This window comes from Mixophyes fleayi, chromosome 2 (genome assembly GCF_038048845.1).
Source record: "Mixophyes fleayi isolate aMixFle1 chromosome 2, aMixFle1.hap1, whole genome shotgun sequence".
Classification (NCBI taxonomy): domain Eukaryota; kingdom Metazoa; phylum Chordata; class Amphibia; order Anura; family Limnodynastidae; genus Mixophyes; species Mixophyes fleayi.
The window spans coordinates 46,723,670-46,742,117 of NC_134403.1; the positions used below are offsets into that span (position 1 = coordinate 46,723,670).

Genomic DNA, 18,448 nt, shown 5'->3' on the forward strand with positions numbered 1-18,448 from the left:
CCGGGTGCTTATGCTTCATTTACCTGGGAAGAGATGGAGCCAGGATGCGCTATGAGAAGGAGGCAAGGCTGGCGGAGGCAGTGTGATGCTCTGGGCAATGTACTGCTGGGAAACCTTGGGTCCTGACATTCATGTGGATGTTGCTTTGCAGTGTTTTCCCTAGAAAATTTTGCCAGCCAGGTGGCATTAAGAAGCAGCCGGCTGGAGTCGGTTCTAATACTTTGTAATAATATTAAAAAATGTTGGAGGTTATTGCCCACACCTGCCAGGACTGGTCAGACTGGTAGTCCATGGTCTAACACACACTGCTGCCTGTAGTGCTCACATAGTGTCTGTTATAATAGGAGAAACAATGGTTTATTCTATTATAATAGGACTATGTTGGGCTCTAAGAACCGGATGGCAAGTAAAAACAGCCGGGTGTAGCACCAGAGAAATAGGTGCTGGGGAGAACAGTGCTTTGACACGTACCACATACCAAACGTTGTTACAGACAAAGGACTCTTCATGGCAGCGGTATTCCCTCATGGCAGGGACCTCTTTCAGCAGGATAATGCACCCTGCCACACTGCAAATATTGTTCAGAAATGGTTTGAGGAGCATGTCAGAGAATTCAAGGTGTTGATTTGGCCTCCAAATCTCAATCCGATTGAGCATCTGTGGGAAGTGCTGGAAATAAAACTCTGAGACATGGAGGCCCCACCTCGCAGCTTACAGGACTTGGTACCAGATACCACAGGACACCTTCAGATGTGCCTCAACTCCACAAGCTGTTTTGGTGGCACGAGGGGGACCTACACAATATAGATAGGTGCTTTTGTTGTTGGGTCTCATCTGTGTATATTTGCCAGCACATCATGGTGCTTGTGAGATTTAGTTTATAAGATACAGCACTGTCTGCCCTTCTCTAGAGTCATGTTGTTTTATTTAGGATCCTTTGGCTAACACACTAATGTGCAGCCTTATGATTGTCTGGTCCCCTACCCCCATTTCCAACTTTGTTTCTTTTTACCTGTGCTATAGCCATCAGCTCTGTGGTTTCAGGTCTCTTACACTGGCCGATGTAACCAGACTGCAGGCAGCTTGTTGATGATGGAGGAGACATGGAAACAATTTGCAGTGGATGATGGTAGTTGTAATCTGTTGCCACAATCATTGCACGCAGTGTGGTGCTATCACTGCCGTGTGTCTCTCCCCTGCACTGCCTGAAAACGGTTACTGGGGTTCACAGAAGCTCCTATATAATGGATTTCTGGTGTCACAATAGTTAAATAATAATTCTGCTTAAGCCACGGTCTTACATAAAATCTGCTGTCTGATAGCTACTCCAAGTGAGCAACAGATATAGGTAGCACCATCATAATAGGTGTATTCCGCTCCACAGCTGTACACATTTCATGCATAGGGATGTCTGCGGTTGGAAAACCTTCACAGGTAGCTTTGTTCTGACCAAATTTAAGGAACAGTTTCCCTTTAAATCAGCAGTGTTAGCACTGTTTTTTGTTTTCTTTTTCCTCTTTACATTACAGACAAGGTACATATTGTGTTCGGTCATATTTTGTAGGTTGAATTGTGGGGTTTGGTATAGTGTGTGGTTTGTGTTTTTTGCTTATTTTTTATTATTTTTTTTAAATTCAGCTGTTTACATCTTTGTTTTAGCGTACGGTGATTGTATTAATATTAACGTGACTTGAAGTTTAATACACAAATATAGCGGGTTTTTGCTGTACGCCATGCAAATATTCATACCTAGCAAGATAGTTATGTGGCTGTCCCTTAACCCAACAAATGTGAATTTGATATTGCTCAATGTTATCAGCTGTTAATGAGACCTAGCCATTTAAATATGAGCGTTCTCAATGCGTAGTCAACTTGGATAATTACAAACAATAAGACCTAATTGGAAGACTCAATTGGCTCTTTGATTCCCGAGCTACTGTACAGTATTGTATTCTTTTGCTGTTTAACCTTGAAGTGCTTTATATAAATATAGGACAATTAGATGAGGTGTTGATGCATTTGGTCATACAGCTTTGACAAATATGTCAAAGCAATGGAGGCTTTCCCCTTTATAGTCTTCCACTGCCAGTGCCTACACATAGGAAAGGCAAAATTGCACGATCTGCAAAATTTGAATTGTGAATATTGCACATATTAAAGCAGCGTAGTTAGGGTCTGTGTTACATGGAGAGGACTGAAGTGCAGTGGGTTATATTTTTATATATCAAATGCTAGCGCTGTGTTTTGACTTTACTCTTGCAGAATGGCATATTATCTGATATATAATTTAAAAAAAATCTTTATTAGATGTGCCAAACCTTGGTTTCTCCATACTTTTGAATTAAAAACACTAAGTTGGAACAATCTCCCACCATTTGGTTCCAGCTGGCAGTGTGTTTCTAATTTTGACACCTTTCTTTTATACTCATCTTTCGTCTTTTATTGTTTTCCAGTATTAACCATATGGTGTTTAACCACATGTTACGTTTTACTAACCTCCTCCCTCTCCTAGCTGGAGCCCTGAAACCCCTCCATCACCAGTTTGGTGGCGAATGGAATAGATTTGCCAGTTGTTACAGAACCGTGAGCGGCCAGGGCAAAACGGCTGCATGGAGTAGTGCCTATTATAGGAGGGGAGAACGTATAGTAAAATATATAAACGTGTAGGTGTGGTAGTGCAGCTTTATAGTGACATTGAACACTACGTAAAAATGTCCCACATTCAAAATAAACCTTAAGTGTTTATAAGGGAATATAATTAACGGCACATGGAAATCATTAAGTTTAGCTAATGTAAGGTTACAAAAAATAGAATACTTAGTGTACCTGTTGCACACACAAGATAGAGGCAGACGTTTTCTGGGTTGCAGTAAGATTAATGAACATGACACTGGGAGCAGTAACATCACTGAGGCACGTAGAGTACACGGGGTGTAGGTGAACGGTACATGCATTATTCCAGCACTGCAACATCGGAATATTCCTTGATAAGACCCCTTGTGTGCATCCTGTGTGTGTATAAAGTGAAGCAGTAATGTACACATTTCAGTCCAATATACCACACATTCAGGCTTTTAAAGGGTAACTCCTCCCATATTGAGAAAAACAAAACATTCAGCGCAGAAGATGCACAACACAGATCTCTCATATGCAAATGTTTTGTTGGTGTTTTCTAGTGTGCAGTTTCTGTGAGGCCCTTTAGTTATTAGTGAATTGATTGACTGCTTTGGGTCGGGCCCTGAAAGCCGCCTGTGTCCTCCTTCTGCTGTTCTATTGTACGTTTGCTTCCGTAACAGTGACCTCTTGTATTTTTTTTATTGACAGCAGAATGTCTTTGGCTACAGGGCTGGACAAATCTCAGATAGCCACAGTGCCTATAATTTTTCTGGTGTTGCTTAATTTAAGGTGTTTTTTAAAATGACAGTGCAAACAATTCAGCTGAACCTTGCACTGACTTCACTTATTGTAACTCATTTTTTTGCCATACCACCTACAGAAGATTTGTTGTTTCCTAACAGGATGTTCCTAAAAAAAAGACTCAAACAGGTCTAGCTCCAAACATGAGTGCCACCAGTTTGCTCAGTGGCAAAAGACTGAATTTGTGCAGAACACAAACCTTGTTGTGTTTATAATGTTCTGCTGTGTGCTTTTTCAAATATTTCTATATAAAATCTGAGAGAACAAAGATTTGCTGCTTGTAACGTGAAGAAGTATGCATGCAGACGTTTAGGTTTATTTTTTACTTTCAAATAGCGTCATATGGGTGTGTTGTGTTTTTAATTTATGCTGCCTCCGACGAACAAGTGTATTATTGCTCATAAAATGTGAATATACAAAGAAATAGGCATTATCTGCTCCTAATGCCCATATGTGTTCAGATGACTACACATTGTGGCTATTTTGTTGGCCAGTCCTGTTTTGTCTAGATACAAAGAGGTCCAACTTTGCTTTGGACTCACAACTTCTAACAATCGAATGAGACAGTAAGTCTGACTTGCAGGTGATCACATCCGTGTGTCTGCATAGGTCCCTTGCAATCTGGTTGTTCAGCAATTGGACAAAAGACTGGGTTGCCAGGACTGCATTTGTACCGATCTTTCCTGACCATTTATAGGAATATAGATACCAATTGTGGCATATTCTTCTTATACGAAGTTAGCATTGAGCAAGTACTTAGCAGGTAACTTTTTTTTTTGCATATGGTAAAATAAGTTTTGTGACCTTTAACAAAGGCGTTTCTTAATTGCATATAAAGAAATATCTGTTCTTTTGTTAGCATTTTAATTTATTAGTTTAATCATTATTTATGTAAGTTAACTACTGTATTTTGGTGGTGTTTCCTAGCCAACGAATTCTGACCCAGACTAATTGAACTGAAACAACAACATCTTTTTGCCACCGCTTAGGTGCTAGATGTGACTAAAACCATGTTTCAGGGCAGAACCGAATACATAAACCATCTATTCTCCTCCTTTTGAATTCTGTAATTACCCCAACGTTTCCAGATTCCCAGCTGCCAATCTGTGTGTGTGAAAAAAATTGAATTGTCATGTTACCATTTAATTGATTTGCTGAAACTGAAAAATAAATTCAATAAACAATATGCTATGGTCGTGTTCTTTATATTACAGTGTAACTGTAATCTTCTGTTTTAGCGCTAGTCTTATCTTACAACAATAAAATGTCAGTAACCACAATGGGAAAAGAATGACTCTGGTGGTTTGGTGTGTTTGCTTTTCTCAATTGGTGTTACTTCTCTGCTTTTAAGTTTTTCTTTAATTTTTCAAGTAAGGAAAGTTTTTTTTGTTTTTTATTTTTTATTTTTTTTTGGTGTCCTTTTTGCTTTTGTTTTTACTTTTCATACTAGGGCCTCGGCCTACACTGGGAGTGGGTTTTGGAGCACCATTCGGCTCAGCTATGAGTACTGCTCTGCAGCCAGCTGGCTTGGGCTCTTCGAGTCTTGGAGGTACTTTTTACATTCTATACATTTTATTATAGAAGCAAATGATTTTCAATCTTACAAGGATTTATGTGAAATCTGAATTGTGGTTGACTAGGCCTTTTATAGAATGTTCTCAAAATATTATAAGAGCAACACTAAACAAAAATATCAAACTAACATTTATTGCATGGTTGTGTAATATGAAACAAAGCGGAGTATCTATCCTTGTAGTGTACCCTGTTGTCTGCCCTTATCCACCCTCTAAATTGTACTTTTTATAGTGACTGGATTTACAGTCCTGGCTGGATGAAAGCAGAATCTGTTTAGCCACTGGGCTTCAGTATTGTACCGCTGGTACCCATTTGGTGGTTCGATATCTCTATGAATGTACCACTGTAAAATTAATAAGTATAAAATGATAGGAGCATTGATTTTGCTTACCCCATTTGATATGGTTTGCAAACAAAATCACATTTCTGAGTGTGAAGATAATGCAATTTGTCTTTACCTATTGCAAAAACACAAACTTGGGCGCCGTTGACTATTGTAGTCTTAGGGGGATTTCGCACACTGAAATATCGCATCCAGTGTCGCATTATTGGCCCAACGCCACAGCGCGTGGCCCCAAAACCACTGCAATACTAATGGCGATCCTCTTGAAATCGGTAGGATGGTTATTGGGCGTGCAGGAAAATGCGGTTAGAAGATGATCACCGGCATGTGTGGTCATTATATGACAATGAAGGCAGAAGAGATCCGACTGGAGAAACAAACAGACGGTCTTCTCTGCTGTGGCAAAATGTAATGATCCTAACGCTTGATCCTGGGGTTGAGCAGCATGATCAGCCATAGTGTGGGCACTCCTACAGATCTTTCCCCTCCTATACTGCCGCTCTGCTAATCTAACTGCTCTTCATGTGATGCAATCCTTTCCATGGCTTTCACTTAAACTGTTCATATATTGGGACATTTGTATCCGTTCTTGTATCTCTGCCCATAGGTCAAAAGGAATATTAGGGGTTCAGGAATCGCCCAAATAGCACAGCTTTTATGGAGTGAGCTCCTCAGACGCAGAAGTTTATTACTCGTAGTTCCAACCAGTCTCTCACTTCCACCTCTGCCACCCAAAAGATGTGTACACACATCAGAGCGTCTTCCAGTTTTCATCTTCAGCAAATCCCAGCCTACGTCTGCCCACCAATGTAATATGCATAATCTGACCATTCTGAAGTTATACAGTAACTATAAAAAGTAATCACACCTTTGGTATATATCACATTTTATTTTCTTACCTCTTGTGAACAAAATTGTATATTTTTGGGAATTTTTACCACCAGTTAGTACAAATCCCCTGTAACTTAATGCCGAAATTTAATTACCTAACTATTCACCCCTTGTGCCACAATACACCTAAATAAAACTCGTTGCTATTTGTTGTCTTCAAAAGTCTCATTGATTGGACTTCTTGGTACACTTGTGTGTACAATGAAAGTGCTTTATTTGTTTTCAAACTAGGCCTTTCTGAGAGAGGAGGTACCACCGTGTTTAGTGCACTGCTGAACAAGCTTCATTGTGAAGATCAAAGAACATTCAAAGCAAATACTAGAATAGGGTATTCAATGGCACTGAACTAGGGAATCCTATAAATAGATTTCAAAGACTTTTAATATCTATTGGAAAGCTGTCGTACCCATCAATAAATGGCGAGAATATGGCACAATGAACTTAGAACAGGCTCTTCTGGAGCTGAGAATCCATGTTACTTGTTAGGGAGGATACTGGGGCAACAATGACCAAATTAATCTTTCTTAGCAGAGATGGGAGAAGACTGTCCATGGGATATCATAGCGTGGGCACATCATAAATTTATGTTTTATGGGAGCTTGGCAAGAAGAAATGGTGTGAAATGAGTTTGCCGGAGGGCACGTGGGAGACCCATATACCAAGAAGATTCTACTGTCTGATTAGACTGGGGGAAAAAAATTGCCTTGATTCTCGGTACTATTTGGAGCGAGCCAAAGTCAGTGCGTCATCTCAGGAACACTATCCCGACCGTGGTGCCTGTGGTGGCAGTATAATGCTATGGGGACTGTAAGACTTATCAAAATAGAGGGATGTAGCAAGATATAGACTCGCCTTGAAAGAAAGCCTGCTGCAGTCTGCTAGTGACAAAGACTAAGGAGAAGATTTCTGTTCCAGGAGGACGGTGACCCAAATCCTGTCCTGGAGAGTCCCAGTAGAACTACACACCTAGATCCCAGAATTAATTGATGGTCTCCTTCCAGCCTGATGGAATTTTAACAATATTGTAAAGAAGAATGGGAGAAAATGTCAGTTTAACTACCAATGTAAAGATTATTGGTGTATTATGCATACTCCGGCCGTTCTGATGATATACAGTAAATATGAAAAGTGTTCTCACTCGTGACAAAGCTGGTAGCGACTTGTCTAAATAGCTTCACAGCTTTACCAATGATTAATATACAAGGGGGTGAATCCTTATGTGCAATGACATGAGAGTATTTTGTTAAGAAATATAATGTTGATTCCATGGTGTAAGAAAATAAAATGTGAAGTCTGCCAGTTATACCCAGTGTACAGTGACTGCATATGTGTTTGCTTGAAACCACAATTGTGGGATTAGGTTTAGAGACCCCCCATATCTGTGGTACTTTCAGAGCCAAGTAAAAAGCAATTGGTTTATACTGTGCATAATAGATCCTTTAGTGACTGTGGTACGTCTGTAGCTATTCCCAGCTTTATAAAGAATTGGCTATCTACTTAATTCTGCTGCCCGGACCTGTATTGTGATTGTTGGGTGTGTTTAAACAATTGAGACAAACGTTCAGGATCCATATTAATCTAAAAACATGTGGTTTTGCTATAAAAATACTCTTTAAAGTTATTTTAATACAAAGCCGCATTAAGAGCTGGCTAAACATCGCACAGACGTAAGCTGAAAGGACTTCCATATTCAACAATGCTATGTGCTGGTTTTATCGTTTCATGATCATACAATGGAAATAGCAGATAGTCACGTGACTAGGTGTGAGGCTTTATTTTACAGATTGCTAAATAGGTACAGTGTAAATTAGACTGTAAAACAAGAATTATTGTGTACATACCACCGAAACGAAAAAGCTTAAATATTGTATTTCCTCTTAATTCATTTGAGGGTTCTCTGAGTACAGAACATTGCAGGTCCCTGTCCCTAACAAATTTTTAATTCATTATTGTACTCTTAACTTGTATTTTAGGCAAGTGGTCCTTTAATGTCCAAGTTGTCTTGCGTTCCACATACTTACTTTTGCTCTGCAATTGAGTGAGAGCTGCTAGTCTAGTCTCAAAAAGGGCTTCAGTCAGCCACCCTATAGTAGGACTACTTACTGTTGTGCCAGGCCTTAGGGAATCAGATCTATTTACCAAATAATCTGCTGGCAGGGACTTATCTCTTCCCACCAGACTGGAAGTAAGCTGGTCACTGACTGCTCCGTTAGGCCCAGGCACATGGTCCGTGAAATACGGCACTGTGTGCCAGCAATGTGGGAGTGTATCCCCTGTATTGTGGGGTTAAGTCACAGTATAAGTGACCTCAGCAATAACACGTCACATATAATAGTCATCTAAAGGTTGATTAAAGCTGTGGGATAAATGCTCAGGATTGCACTAATTGCATCAAAGTAACTATGGGAAGAATCATAGGAAAAGTGTGGGCGTCAGTAAGTTAGGAAATACCCCAATCGTGATTAAAGGGGATTACTACACAGGAAACTGCTGTGTATCGGACAAATGCTTCCCCCATTGATTACAACCTATTTCTCGTCTGTTCTCATAAACTAATGAAACTTTTACACACACACACACACACTTATTATTAATGGTATTTGTAGCTCTTTTGTGTAAAAAAGCTTGTATTTTAGGTTTGGGGGTACTTCTAAATGTTTTCCTGTAATAGGGACCATAGTTTTGTATGCAAGAAATACATTACTTTACTGTTGATGTGTTCTTGTACTGGGGTTTTGTTTCACTGTAGCTCTGATTGCCAGGACACTGTTCCTTTGGCGGTGTTATCACTAGAAGCCTGTTCTAATGGTATGGGAAATTGCTGACATTGTATGGTGGTAGGGGGAACAGGCTGGCGGTGTAGTGATAGAAGGGGCCACAGGTTGCTGAGTTGTGATGGATAATGTTTGGATTGTCCATTATTAGCTAGCTGCCAACATACATCAACACACCTTGTATCACAACACTCATTGTTTGGCACTGGCTCTGGCTTTTTGGGAAATTTGTCCAAGGCCTCTATATATCTAAAAGTGAAAAAGAACAAACCTATAATAATGTGAAAGCCGTATTACTCGCTGTCTTGCCATTCTTTCTGCTTTTCAACAGCTTGTTTCCTTTATGTCAGCAACAGGTCTAAGCTCAGTTCTGGTTATACATTTATACTTTTATTTTGTTTAATTTTGCATGCAATCAATTTTTAACTAGGCTGTATCGCAGCTTCCTGGAGGCTTTGTGGTGTAATTGGCCAATCTGATTCAGTGTAACCTCTGTCTTACACCTCTTGCCCAATCCACAATTATCGGTTAGCTCATATCTGTTAGACCAAATCTGTGGCTACCCAGGTCCTCCAGGGGCAGACGATGGGGAATATTCTGTATTAAAGTGGAGGAATCTGAAAATATTATTTTAAAATTTGTCTCCTCGGACACTTACATCACATTATGTTTAAAAGTATTTTTTGTTGCTGTTAAGTTCTGTGACTTCAACATTTTAGAGTAAAGATCCCAAGACAAGTGGAAGTAACGTTTCCATTACTCCTCCTTTTATAGAATATGCCCCTCTCCTGTATGTGGCAGCACCATGGCTGTTACTGCGCTGGCCAGACTGCTGCACAGCCCAATCCCAGCCGGGCTCCTCTTGAGATATAGCCGACGTAACAAATAGCAGCCACAAAGTCATCAGGAGCATTTCATCCCCAACGTACATGTAAACAGTCTTTTTCTTGCTCTGCTTTTTCTTCATTTCTGTTTATTCTCTGCAAATATTGGTGGAATAGGGGCAGAAATTGGCATATTTAGGGATGTGAGGGGACAGATTCAGCAGGCCAGCTGTCATTCACACCGCTAGGACAAAAGAGTGTGTACATCTGCCTCTTAGCACCTAGATAATGCATGGTAATGCCCTTCACCATAAATATCCTCTTATAACATTCCCTTCTATTACTTTGACATGTGAAAGTTCTTTGGTGTTGCTTTATTCTATCACAATGATGACACTAAAGTTATTACAGAGGCCAGTATGTTACATGTTATCCAATGATAACAGGACAAATAGGCTCTTTCTTAGACCAGAGTTTTACAGCACAAAATTTAGATGTGTGTGGGGGGTTTTGTGGGGGTTTTTGGAGTGGGGGGGGGGGTGTTATCACTTTAGAGTCCTAATATGCCACTGGACGTGCATATTTGGTTTTAAATAAAGCTTTGTGTTGTTATTTGTACATCAAAGTATTGTATATCAAATTAACTTCTTTAAGAGGAACTATATTCCTAAAACACACAGTACTTGTCTTTTTAAAAGGTGATCAGCTCACGTTTGGAAGAAAGTTATTGTGAAACTGTACTTGTGTTTCTACTAAGTAAGGCAAAGGTACTACCATGCCCAAGTGTGTTCCACGAGTGTCTGTCCACTGAAGTATGCTATGGCAGCTCTTACTCATGTTAATATAACTAAATATGTTTTTGTTTAGGAGATATATATATTATATACATGTGCAAAAGTTTTAGGCAGGTGTGGAAAAAATGCTGCACAGTAAGAAGGTTTTCAAAAATAGAAGTTTTAATAGTTTATTTTTTATCAGTTAGCAAAATGAATGAACAGAAGAGAAATCTATCAATCGGATCAATATTTGGTGTGACCACATTTTGCATTCATACCAGCATCAATGCATCAATTCTTCCAGGTACACTTGCACACAGTTTTTGAAGGAACTCTGCAGGGAGGTTGTCCCAAACATCTTGGAGAACTATCTACAGATCTTCTGTGGATGTAGGTTTGCTCAAATCCTTCTGTCTCTCCATGTAATCCCAGATATACTCGATGTTGAGATAAGGGCTCTGTGGAGACCATGTCACTTCCAGGACTCCTTGTTCTTACTTACTCTGAAGATCGTTCTTAATGACATTGGCTGTATGTTTGGGGTCATTGTCCTGCTGCAGAATAAATATGGAGCCAATCGGACACATCTCTAATGGTATTGCATGATGGATAAGTACCTGTAACAGAAGGCAGTTTGTTCGCTGAAAGGCTGGAGAGCGGTACAATGAGTGTTTGCAGGCAACAGTGAAGCATGGTGGAAGTTCTGTGCAAGTTTGCAGCTGCATTTCAGCAAATGGAGTTGGGGATTTGGCCAATGTTGTCCTCGATGCTGGTTGGCACACTCTTATGTTCATTCACTTTGTATTTTGTTAACTGATAAAAATAAACTATAAAACTATAAACACCTGCCTAAAACTTTTATACTGTATATGTGTATATATAGATGGATCTCTCTCTCTCATATATATGTGTATATAGATATATATATATATATATATAGAGAGAGAGAGATATATAGAGATGGATTGATAGATATGTTTGTCAGGTCTTCTAATTTGTAGAATAATAAACAACCCTATTTATGAATGATGCATAGTTTCTTTTAAACGGCAATATAGTTCAGACAAAGGTAGGATTTAGGCTTTTGAAAGAGCTGTCTGTATAAATTTAGTTAATGTCTTCTAGTTTTAGGGACACAATTTGAATTTTTCCTTTGTTACAAATGATGTTACATGTGTTTTATCCAATGCTGTCCTGCTAGGTTTTGGAAGTAGTTCTGCATTCGGAGGTACCTCCACTGGCGCCTCCTCCTTTGGCTTTGGAGCAGCAAATAAACCATCGGGAAGCCTCAGTGCAGGTTTGTAGATTCGTGTGTGTGTGTGTGTGTGTACGTACAGATAAGCAACATGCAGAGTAAGAGAATTCAACCTCCCAAAGAGGTTCTCATGGGCAGTCAGTTGTGTTGAAAAGCTATAGGACATTTTTAACTTTCACACCTAAAAGAATGCTTTGAGAAGAACAAAATGTTGATTCTTACAAACATCTACTGATCAGTGCAACCCTGCATAATCTTAGCTGCAAACCTTTCTGATGGTTTTTTTTTTTTTTTTTTTTTTTTTAGTGCTTCATTTTAGCATCAGATGAGGATTCCATGTATTAACGTTCCTGCCGATGTACATTATTTTGACTTAATGTTTAAGTCAAAATAATATTACTTTCTTGGGATCTAACGTTCTTTAATGTCTGCTGCAGACTGGCGACTATTCTCCTCGCTGCCGCCTCGGTAAGGAGCCAGGAGAACGACGCTGGTCCACAGCAGTCATCGGAGTTCCCTCTGATCAACTGGAAGACCAGGCAATTAGTATTTTGCATTAATGTTTGACTTATGGAACTGCACCCAAAACTGAATTTTCAGTTTTTGGTGGAATTATCCTTTAATGACTATGGGAAATATATGTATGAACTCATGTATAACCTTCCAGTTATGAGTTCATTTTATCATTGAGATATAAAGTGAACTTGACACTTAAATATGTGTAATATAATTATTTTTTTTTCATCTGAAACCTGTTTTCCCACGGCATTGCATGGTACTTGGCAGGGTCTCACAGTCACGCACCAATTGAGATTTGGAAGATAGAACAAATCATTAGACTTTTCATACACGACTTTTAATTTCCCAGAGTAATCCATTAGTCTGACGCTAGTGTTTAAAGCTTGTATTGTCAAGAATAATATCTGAGAAAAGTGAAACTTTATTTCTAAGTGCAGAGTTCACTTTAAATGACTCTGACCCATTTATAGTGATTTGTCACACACTGAAAATGTAACCGCTCCACAGTGCAGATATATAGCGGTAAATGTCTCTTATGTTTTGGCTAGGGGTAAAGTTATTTAAATGGAAACCTTTTCTCGCCTAAATTAACGGTTTCAAATGTATTTTTACTCCCTAAAGGATTTGGCAGTTCCTCTACGTCTGGATTTAACTTCAGCAATCCCGGCATCAATGCATCAGCCGGCTTAACCTTCGGAGTATCTAACCCCTCATCTGTGGGTTTTGGGACTGGATCACAGCTGCTACAGCTTAAGAAGCCCCCAGCTGGAAACAAGAGGGGGAAAAGATAGACATTTAGGTGAAAACAATCTAGTTAGTACATTGAAAGGTCTATTTTTCTAAACCAGTGGTGTAATTGTTCCCCAGGAGATTTATAAAGTTATTTTCATGTCCAAATGCCAATGATGTATCTGTACTTTTCCCCTTGCTTAAAAAAAGTCTCTTCTGCCATGATGTCATGACAACTGTACTCCAAACTAGAAATGTAACATAACATGAAAGGCTTCTTGTCTAATATTGTATTTTTTTACTGTATTTCAACATTTAAAGGCGTATTACCAAAAATGTATTGCATTAAGATTTATTGGTTAGTTATGATGCCTCCTCATTTTGGTGTATTGTATAGTACAGTTGTAACCATGATTATCTTGCATTTTGTCTGGAAAGCTATTGCTCATATCTGTTAAGTTTTTTTTATGTTTTTTTTTTGTTTTTGTTCAGATAAGCTTCAAGTCTGTGTCACTAATGGCTTTTCTGTATATTAAGAGTACTTGTCTTAGATATAATAAGCAACAGTGACCCCTCCAGACAGTAAGAAGTATTACTCCATCAATAAAATCATTTACTGTTTTTCACATCACTTTTAAATGATTGTTTTCCCAGCTGTTGTATAAATAACTTTATTATGAGTATTGAAGATTCTCATCTAAGATTCAGTGTATATAGAGCACATTGTTTTTGAATGTAACATATTTGGGACCATGCATCCATCCCCCACGCTGTTGACGTGCAGCGTCATTTATGTTGTGCTGCACATTTGTAGTAAGTCCCCTGACATTTAATCAGTAATTGTTCTCTGTGGGATATACAGTGCAAGAAGATTTCTGCTGTGTGGCAGATATATTTACACCAGTGACCTGTTTGTCAGTCATGGAGGTGAAGAGAATGTAGATATGTTTTTCTGTCTTATGTAAACACTAGCCTTTGCTTTCCATCCATGTAACACATCCGTATGTAACATAGACCCAAATGGAGTGGAACCTATTTATACAGTCTCTCTGCAGAAAACTGTTCCAGCCATATAAAGACACCTTGTTCCAAGAAGCACAAGGTCCAGGATTTTGCTCAAACATTGGGAGGATGTTTGTTTTGTTTTTTTGTCTTGTGGTTGAACAATACAGTAACTTTTAGTTCTTTCCCATCTGTTATCTGAGTAGAATCTGTGGCCTACATATTGAACTGGTAGGGAGTCCAGCCCTGGGAGTGTAACATGATTGTGCAACTATCTGTACAGGTGAAAGATACATACAAAAATAAAAATCTATTGTTCATACTATAGATATATAACAAAAGAAATTATGAACCTTTCATAAAATGTCAGTGGCACTTGTGTGCTATAGAATCGCCTCCACACAGTAACTTTATATCTACCCAGATATAGGACAATTCATATAAAAGGAATAATTTTAAAAATGAAATAACCGCAAGATAATAGTCAAAGTTAATATGGTCTCAACAGTCAAATCGTCCTGAATAAACCTAAGATTGCTCAGCTTTATAATAAACGGCACAATGTCCTATGTTCCAAGTCATTGTTGGCCTGGAAAAGATCTACAGTTCTAAATATGTGTAGATGAATAAGATGTACATTCATAACAAAAGTCCCACAGCTATTGATTATACACAATGATGTGCCATAAGTGCTTGTAGTTAGAGTGCTCCATACTGCTGCTAGCATCCATGTCTCTTTTTGGAATAGGTCATTTTGTAACATAGCAAACGTTTGTAATAGCAACAAGTTTTGTTAATGTGTTTATTCTACACCCGTTCTACAGTAGTACTCTAAACAAGTGGATTTATGAAAATTGTTCTTTTTAGGATTATTTATATGAATTGTCATATGTGTGAGTACAGTTTAGGTTAGTGTGCAAGGGGTTCTATACCATGAGTGATGTCCTTTATAAACAAAACAAAGAGTGGTTTCTCTTTTGTTTTGTTTAGCATTGGAACAAAGTTTATTTACTTTATATTTATCTCCAATGGCAGCTGTAACTTTCCAATTAGAAAAATGTTATTTACTCTCCTTTTTCAATCATCAGATTCTACCAGTGTTCTCACGACTTAATGTTTGGATTTTTATTTTGGGGGGGTGTGGGGGGTTCTTGAACCTTATTTCTGTATTGTTTTTACAGTAGACATTTTACCGCAAGTTACATACTGTAAGTAGGATTTGATTACATGCAGGGTTATTTGTTTGAGAGCACCTGTGGTCTAAGTATTGGGGGCATAGACATTTTGTTTAGGCGACTGATACTAGTTGTGCAGTGTATTTTTATTGCCTTCTGTTCTCCACAGACTGCTGCAATTGTTTGTACACTGTACACTGTATAATTGCTGCCTTCTATTTTCCATCTATAGATTTGTGTTTTTTGTTTTAAACTGATGAGGAGAATTCTGATTGCATGTATGCATTATAGTGTATGTATATTGTATATGTACTGCATACCGAATATGTATATAAACTGACATTGTGTAATTGTGGCAGCTGTGTAGATTGTCTCCTTTTCTCACTATTTATTTTGCCTTTTTACACACAAAAAAAAGTGAAGAATTGGAGGCACTGTGTTCCGCTTGTAGTGCTACATTAATATTGTCAGCTGCACTCTGGTGGTGGACTTGGTATCAACTGAGGGATTATAAGTAAATTAATGGCCATTGATGGACTTTGGGAAGAAGGACTAAAGGTATTGGATGCGTTGGTTTCAAATTGCAAGGTGTATGTGCCCAAAAAGACCCACAAACTGATAGATCAGAATGAACGATAAATCTGGTTGGACAGTGCATCCTGTCATTGTCCAGAATGCTCCGCTTCAGTCCCGCATGTGTGTATGGGTCCATCGGAGACCACCTTGCTTGGCACTTGGGCTTATAACCTGAATTGTCATTGCATGAAGGGGATTCTTACATTGACTGCAATGTTTAACGAGTCTGCATAGAATTAATGCAGGCAGAAGGGGAAAAGATAATCATTTGTCTGTACTCACGAGGGTAGTGTGTGGTAATGACGGCCTTATTCTTAAAGTTAACCGGTCGTCTACATATTAAGCATATCTGAATAGACAACCTATAAATGTTCTATTTAATGGTAGGTTTATGAAAACTGGTACATAGGAAAAGTTGCTTTACACCATGCCAGCCAATTAGATACTTCAATTTTTTGAACTGCCCTTAAAAAAAATAACAATCTGGTTTCTGAAGCACATTTTCTTCTAGACACATATTTATTTATTTTTAAATCTATTCAGCTTTTACATGTCTGTATGACATTTATTGCCATCAAGTACTGAGTGTGAACGTATTGGTCTCACTATGGAGGCTTTAGAGCATAATCTGGCCATTTTTTATGCAGACTTTTGGTTAGTTGTTGCTGCTTGCATGGAATTGCAGTTACTATTTTACATTTATTTTAGAAAATTCGGGACATTAAGGACATTCATTTTCTATACATCAAATAAAACAGACAAGGAAATATACTGCACTCAAGAGTGGGGCAACACGGATTTACTACAGCAGCAGTGGGACCAAGGTATCCCTCCTTGAATAATCAATCTATAAAAATATTTGATGGCCCATCCGCGCTCATAATAAACGTAAAGTGGGAGATAGTGACTATCTGATTGTACTGAGATGTTTTTTGATGATTGTTTTTAATTCCTTTCATTAAGGTTATTTTTTAGAAGATACACGAGTACTACATTTATTATAATTGGCTGTCATGTTATACTAGCAGTTTAGTTGGTGAGCCGCACTCTAATGTTAATTATATAACAACAATATCCTCACTAACCTATTAATTGGGTCTCCTGACCCTATTATCTGCTCTATTTTGAAGTGTTTAGACATCAGTCTCCCAGTACTTTACGAACCTTCCATGATTACACAACAAGTACACATTCAGCCAGAGACTGACTTGAAGAAATCCTCAGGTACCTTTGACACAACAATAGTGAGAAGCCCTCACTGGGATACCTTCATCACAACTGACTTCAAGGCCAAAAAGAGTGGTGATACATCCACTTTCTCTACAACAGACTACTATTGTTTGAACGTTCATGTGAATCAATTGGACTCTTGTGAGTACTTTGGGACAGTTTTTCTATTTTAGGAACATGTTTGGGATGCTCTGTCTGGATTTAACTATGGTACAGGTTGACACTTCACACTAACACACTAGAGATACCTTTTCTTGTGAGAGGCTTCCGATCCATTTATAAATCATCTTAAATAAATGAAACATTACTACCTTCCTTGGTAGAGAATCTCATAGTCTGCCTACCTTTACACTGAAGAATCTCTAAAAGTGTTTGCAACATGTGCATCTACCCCCATTCTTTATGCATATTAACCTGCATGCTGAAAGTACAATTTTTGACAGGGAGCGCTACACTTCGCCTTTATTCCACAGAAGTGCAGCGCCGTCGGGCTCCGGTCTACCCTGTCCTACTGTGCATGTGCAGAGATTTTCTTCAGTTCCTAGTGTTCTGTGTGCGGTCAAGGAGAGAAAAGCAGAGGTACTTGCTGGAAGTGCAGTACATAGCCTCCAGAGACTGTATATCGTTGTCACGAGTACCCACAAGACTGCATACCATATATACTTACCTGTGTATCCTGTTAAACAAATCAATGCTCCTGATTAAGTTTATACAAGTGTGGATTGATAACCTCACATTCCTCTGTCGGCTATTATCAAAAATGGGCAATAGGTTATGGACCCGGCCCCCCAAGTGTAAAGAACATGTTGAACAGGAGACACAACTTTGAATCAAAGGAAACCGCAAGTATTGCAAAGTTCTTTGTTTGAAATGAGGTAAATATGTGTACTCCAAGCGCGATCATGGGCTTCATAAAATTAAAAGATTCATAGGATTATTCCATGTGGAAATTCGCTATAGAGGTACAGTTGAAATGTGAAAAATTGTATCTAAGGTCACAACCCAAACCCCGATGATGTGGATAGGGCCTTTGGAACCATTGGCTTAGCTAAGAACAGCATGTTTATGCAATCATAAAAGGTAAGCGCCAGCAAAAGAAAAGACATATGGGTTGCCCTGCAGACAGTGTATGTATGAAGAAAAAGGTCCCCTGAGAAAGATAAACCTGAAGGTCACTTTGTACAGTACCAAGTTGAGTGACTGAAAGACAAGAACGAATATATTGACAAAATGTTATCAGTTTCACAGCGATCAATGTGTAGTGGAGCTCAAGTGTATAACAAAGTGGTCGCCGTGGCTATGTTACAGAACCTGACCCCTGAAATCTATTTTCTTGCATTGGCATTGGAGTTGTGTGCTACC

General features: G+C 38.7%; 1 protein-coding gene across 3 annotated transcripts in view; it reads left to right on the forward strand.

Moving 5' to 3' along the window:
• NUP58 (nucleoporin 58) overlaps positions 1-15,632 on the forward strand; it is a 45,430-nt gene extending 29,798 nt beyond the window's left edge. For 2 of the 3 annotated variants that reach the window (XM_075198914.1, XM_075198915.1), the window contains exons 13-15: positions 4,868-4,966; positions 11,802-11,897; positions 12,996-15,632. In XM_075198914.1, coding sequence (XP_075055015.1) covers positions 4,868-4,966; positions 11,802-11,897; positions 12,996-13,165 — 365 coding nt within the window. In that variant the 3' untranslated portion in view covers positions 13,166-15,632. The remainder of the gene's footprint in view (positions 1-4,867; positions 4,967-11,801; positions 11,898-12,995) is intronic. The other variant, XM_075198916.1, reaches the window with a different exon arrangement.
• Positions 15,633-18,448: the final 2,816 nt, after the last annotated feature.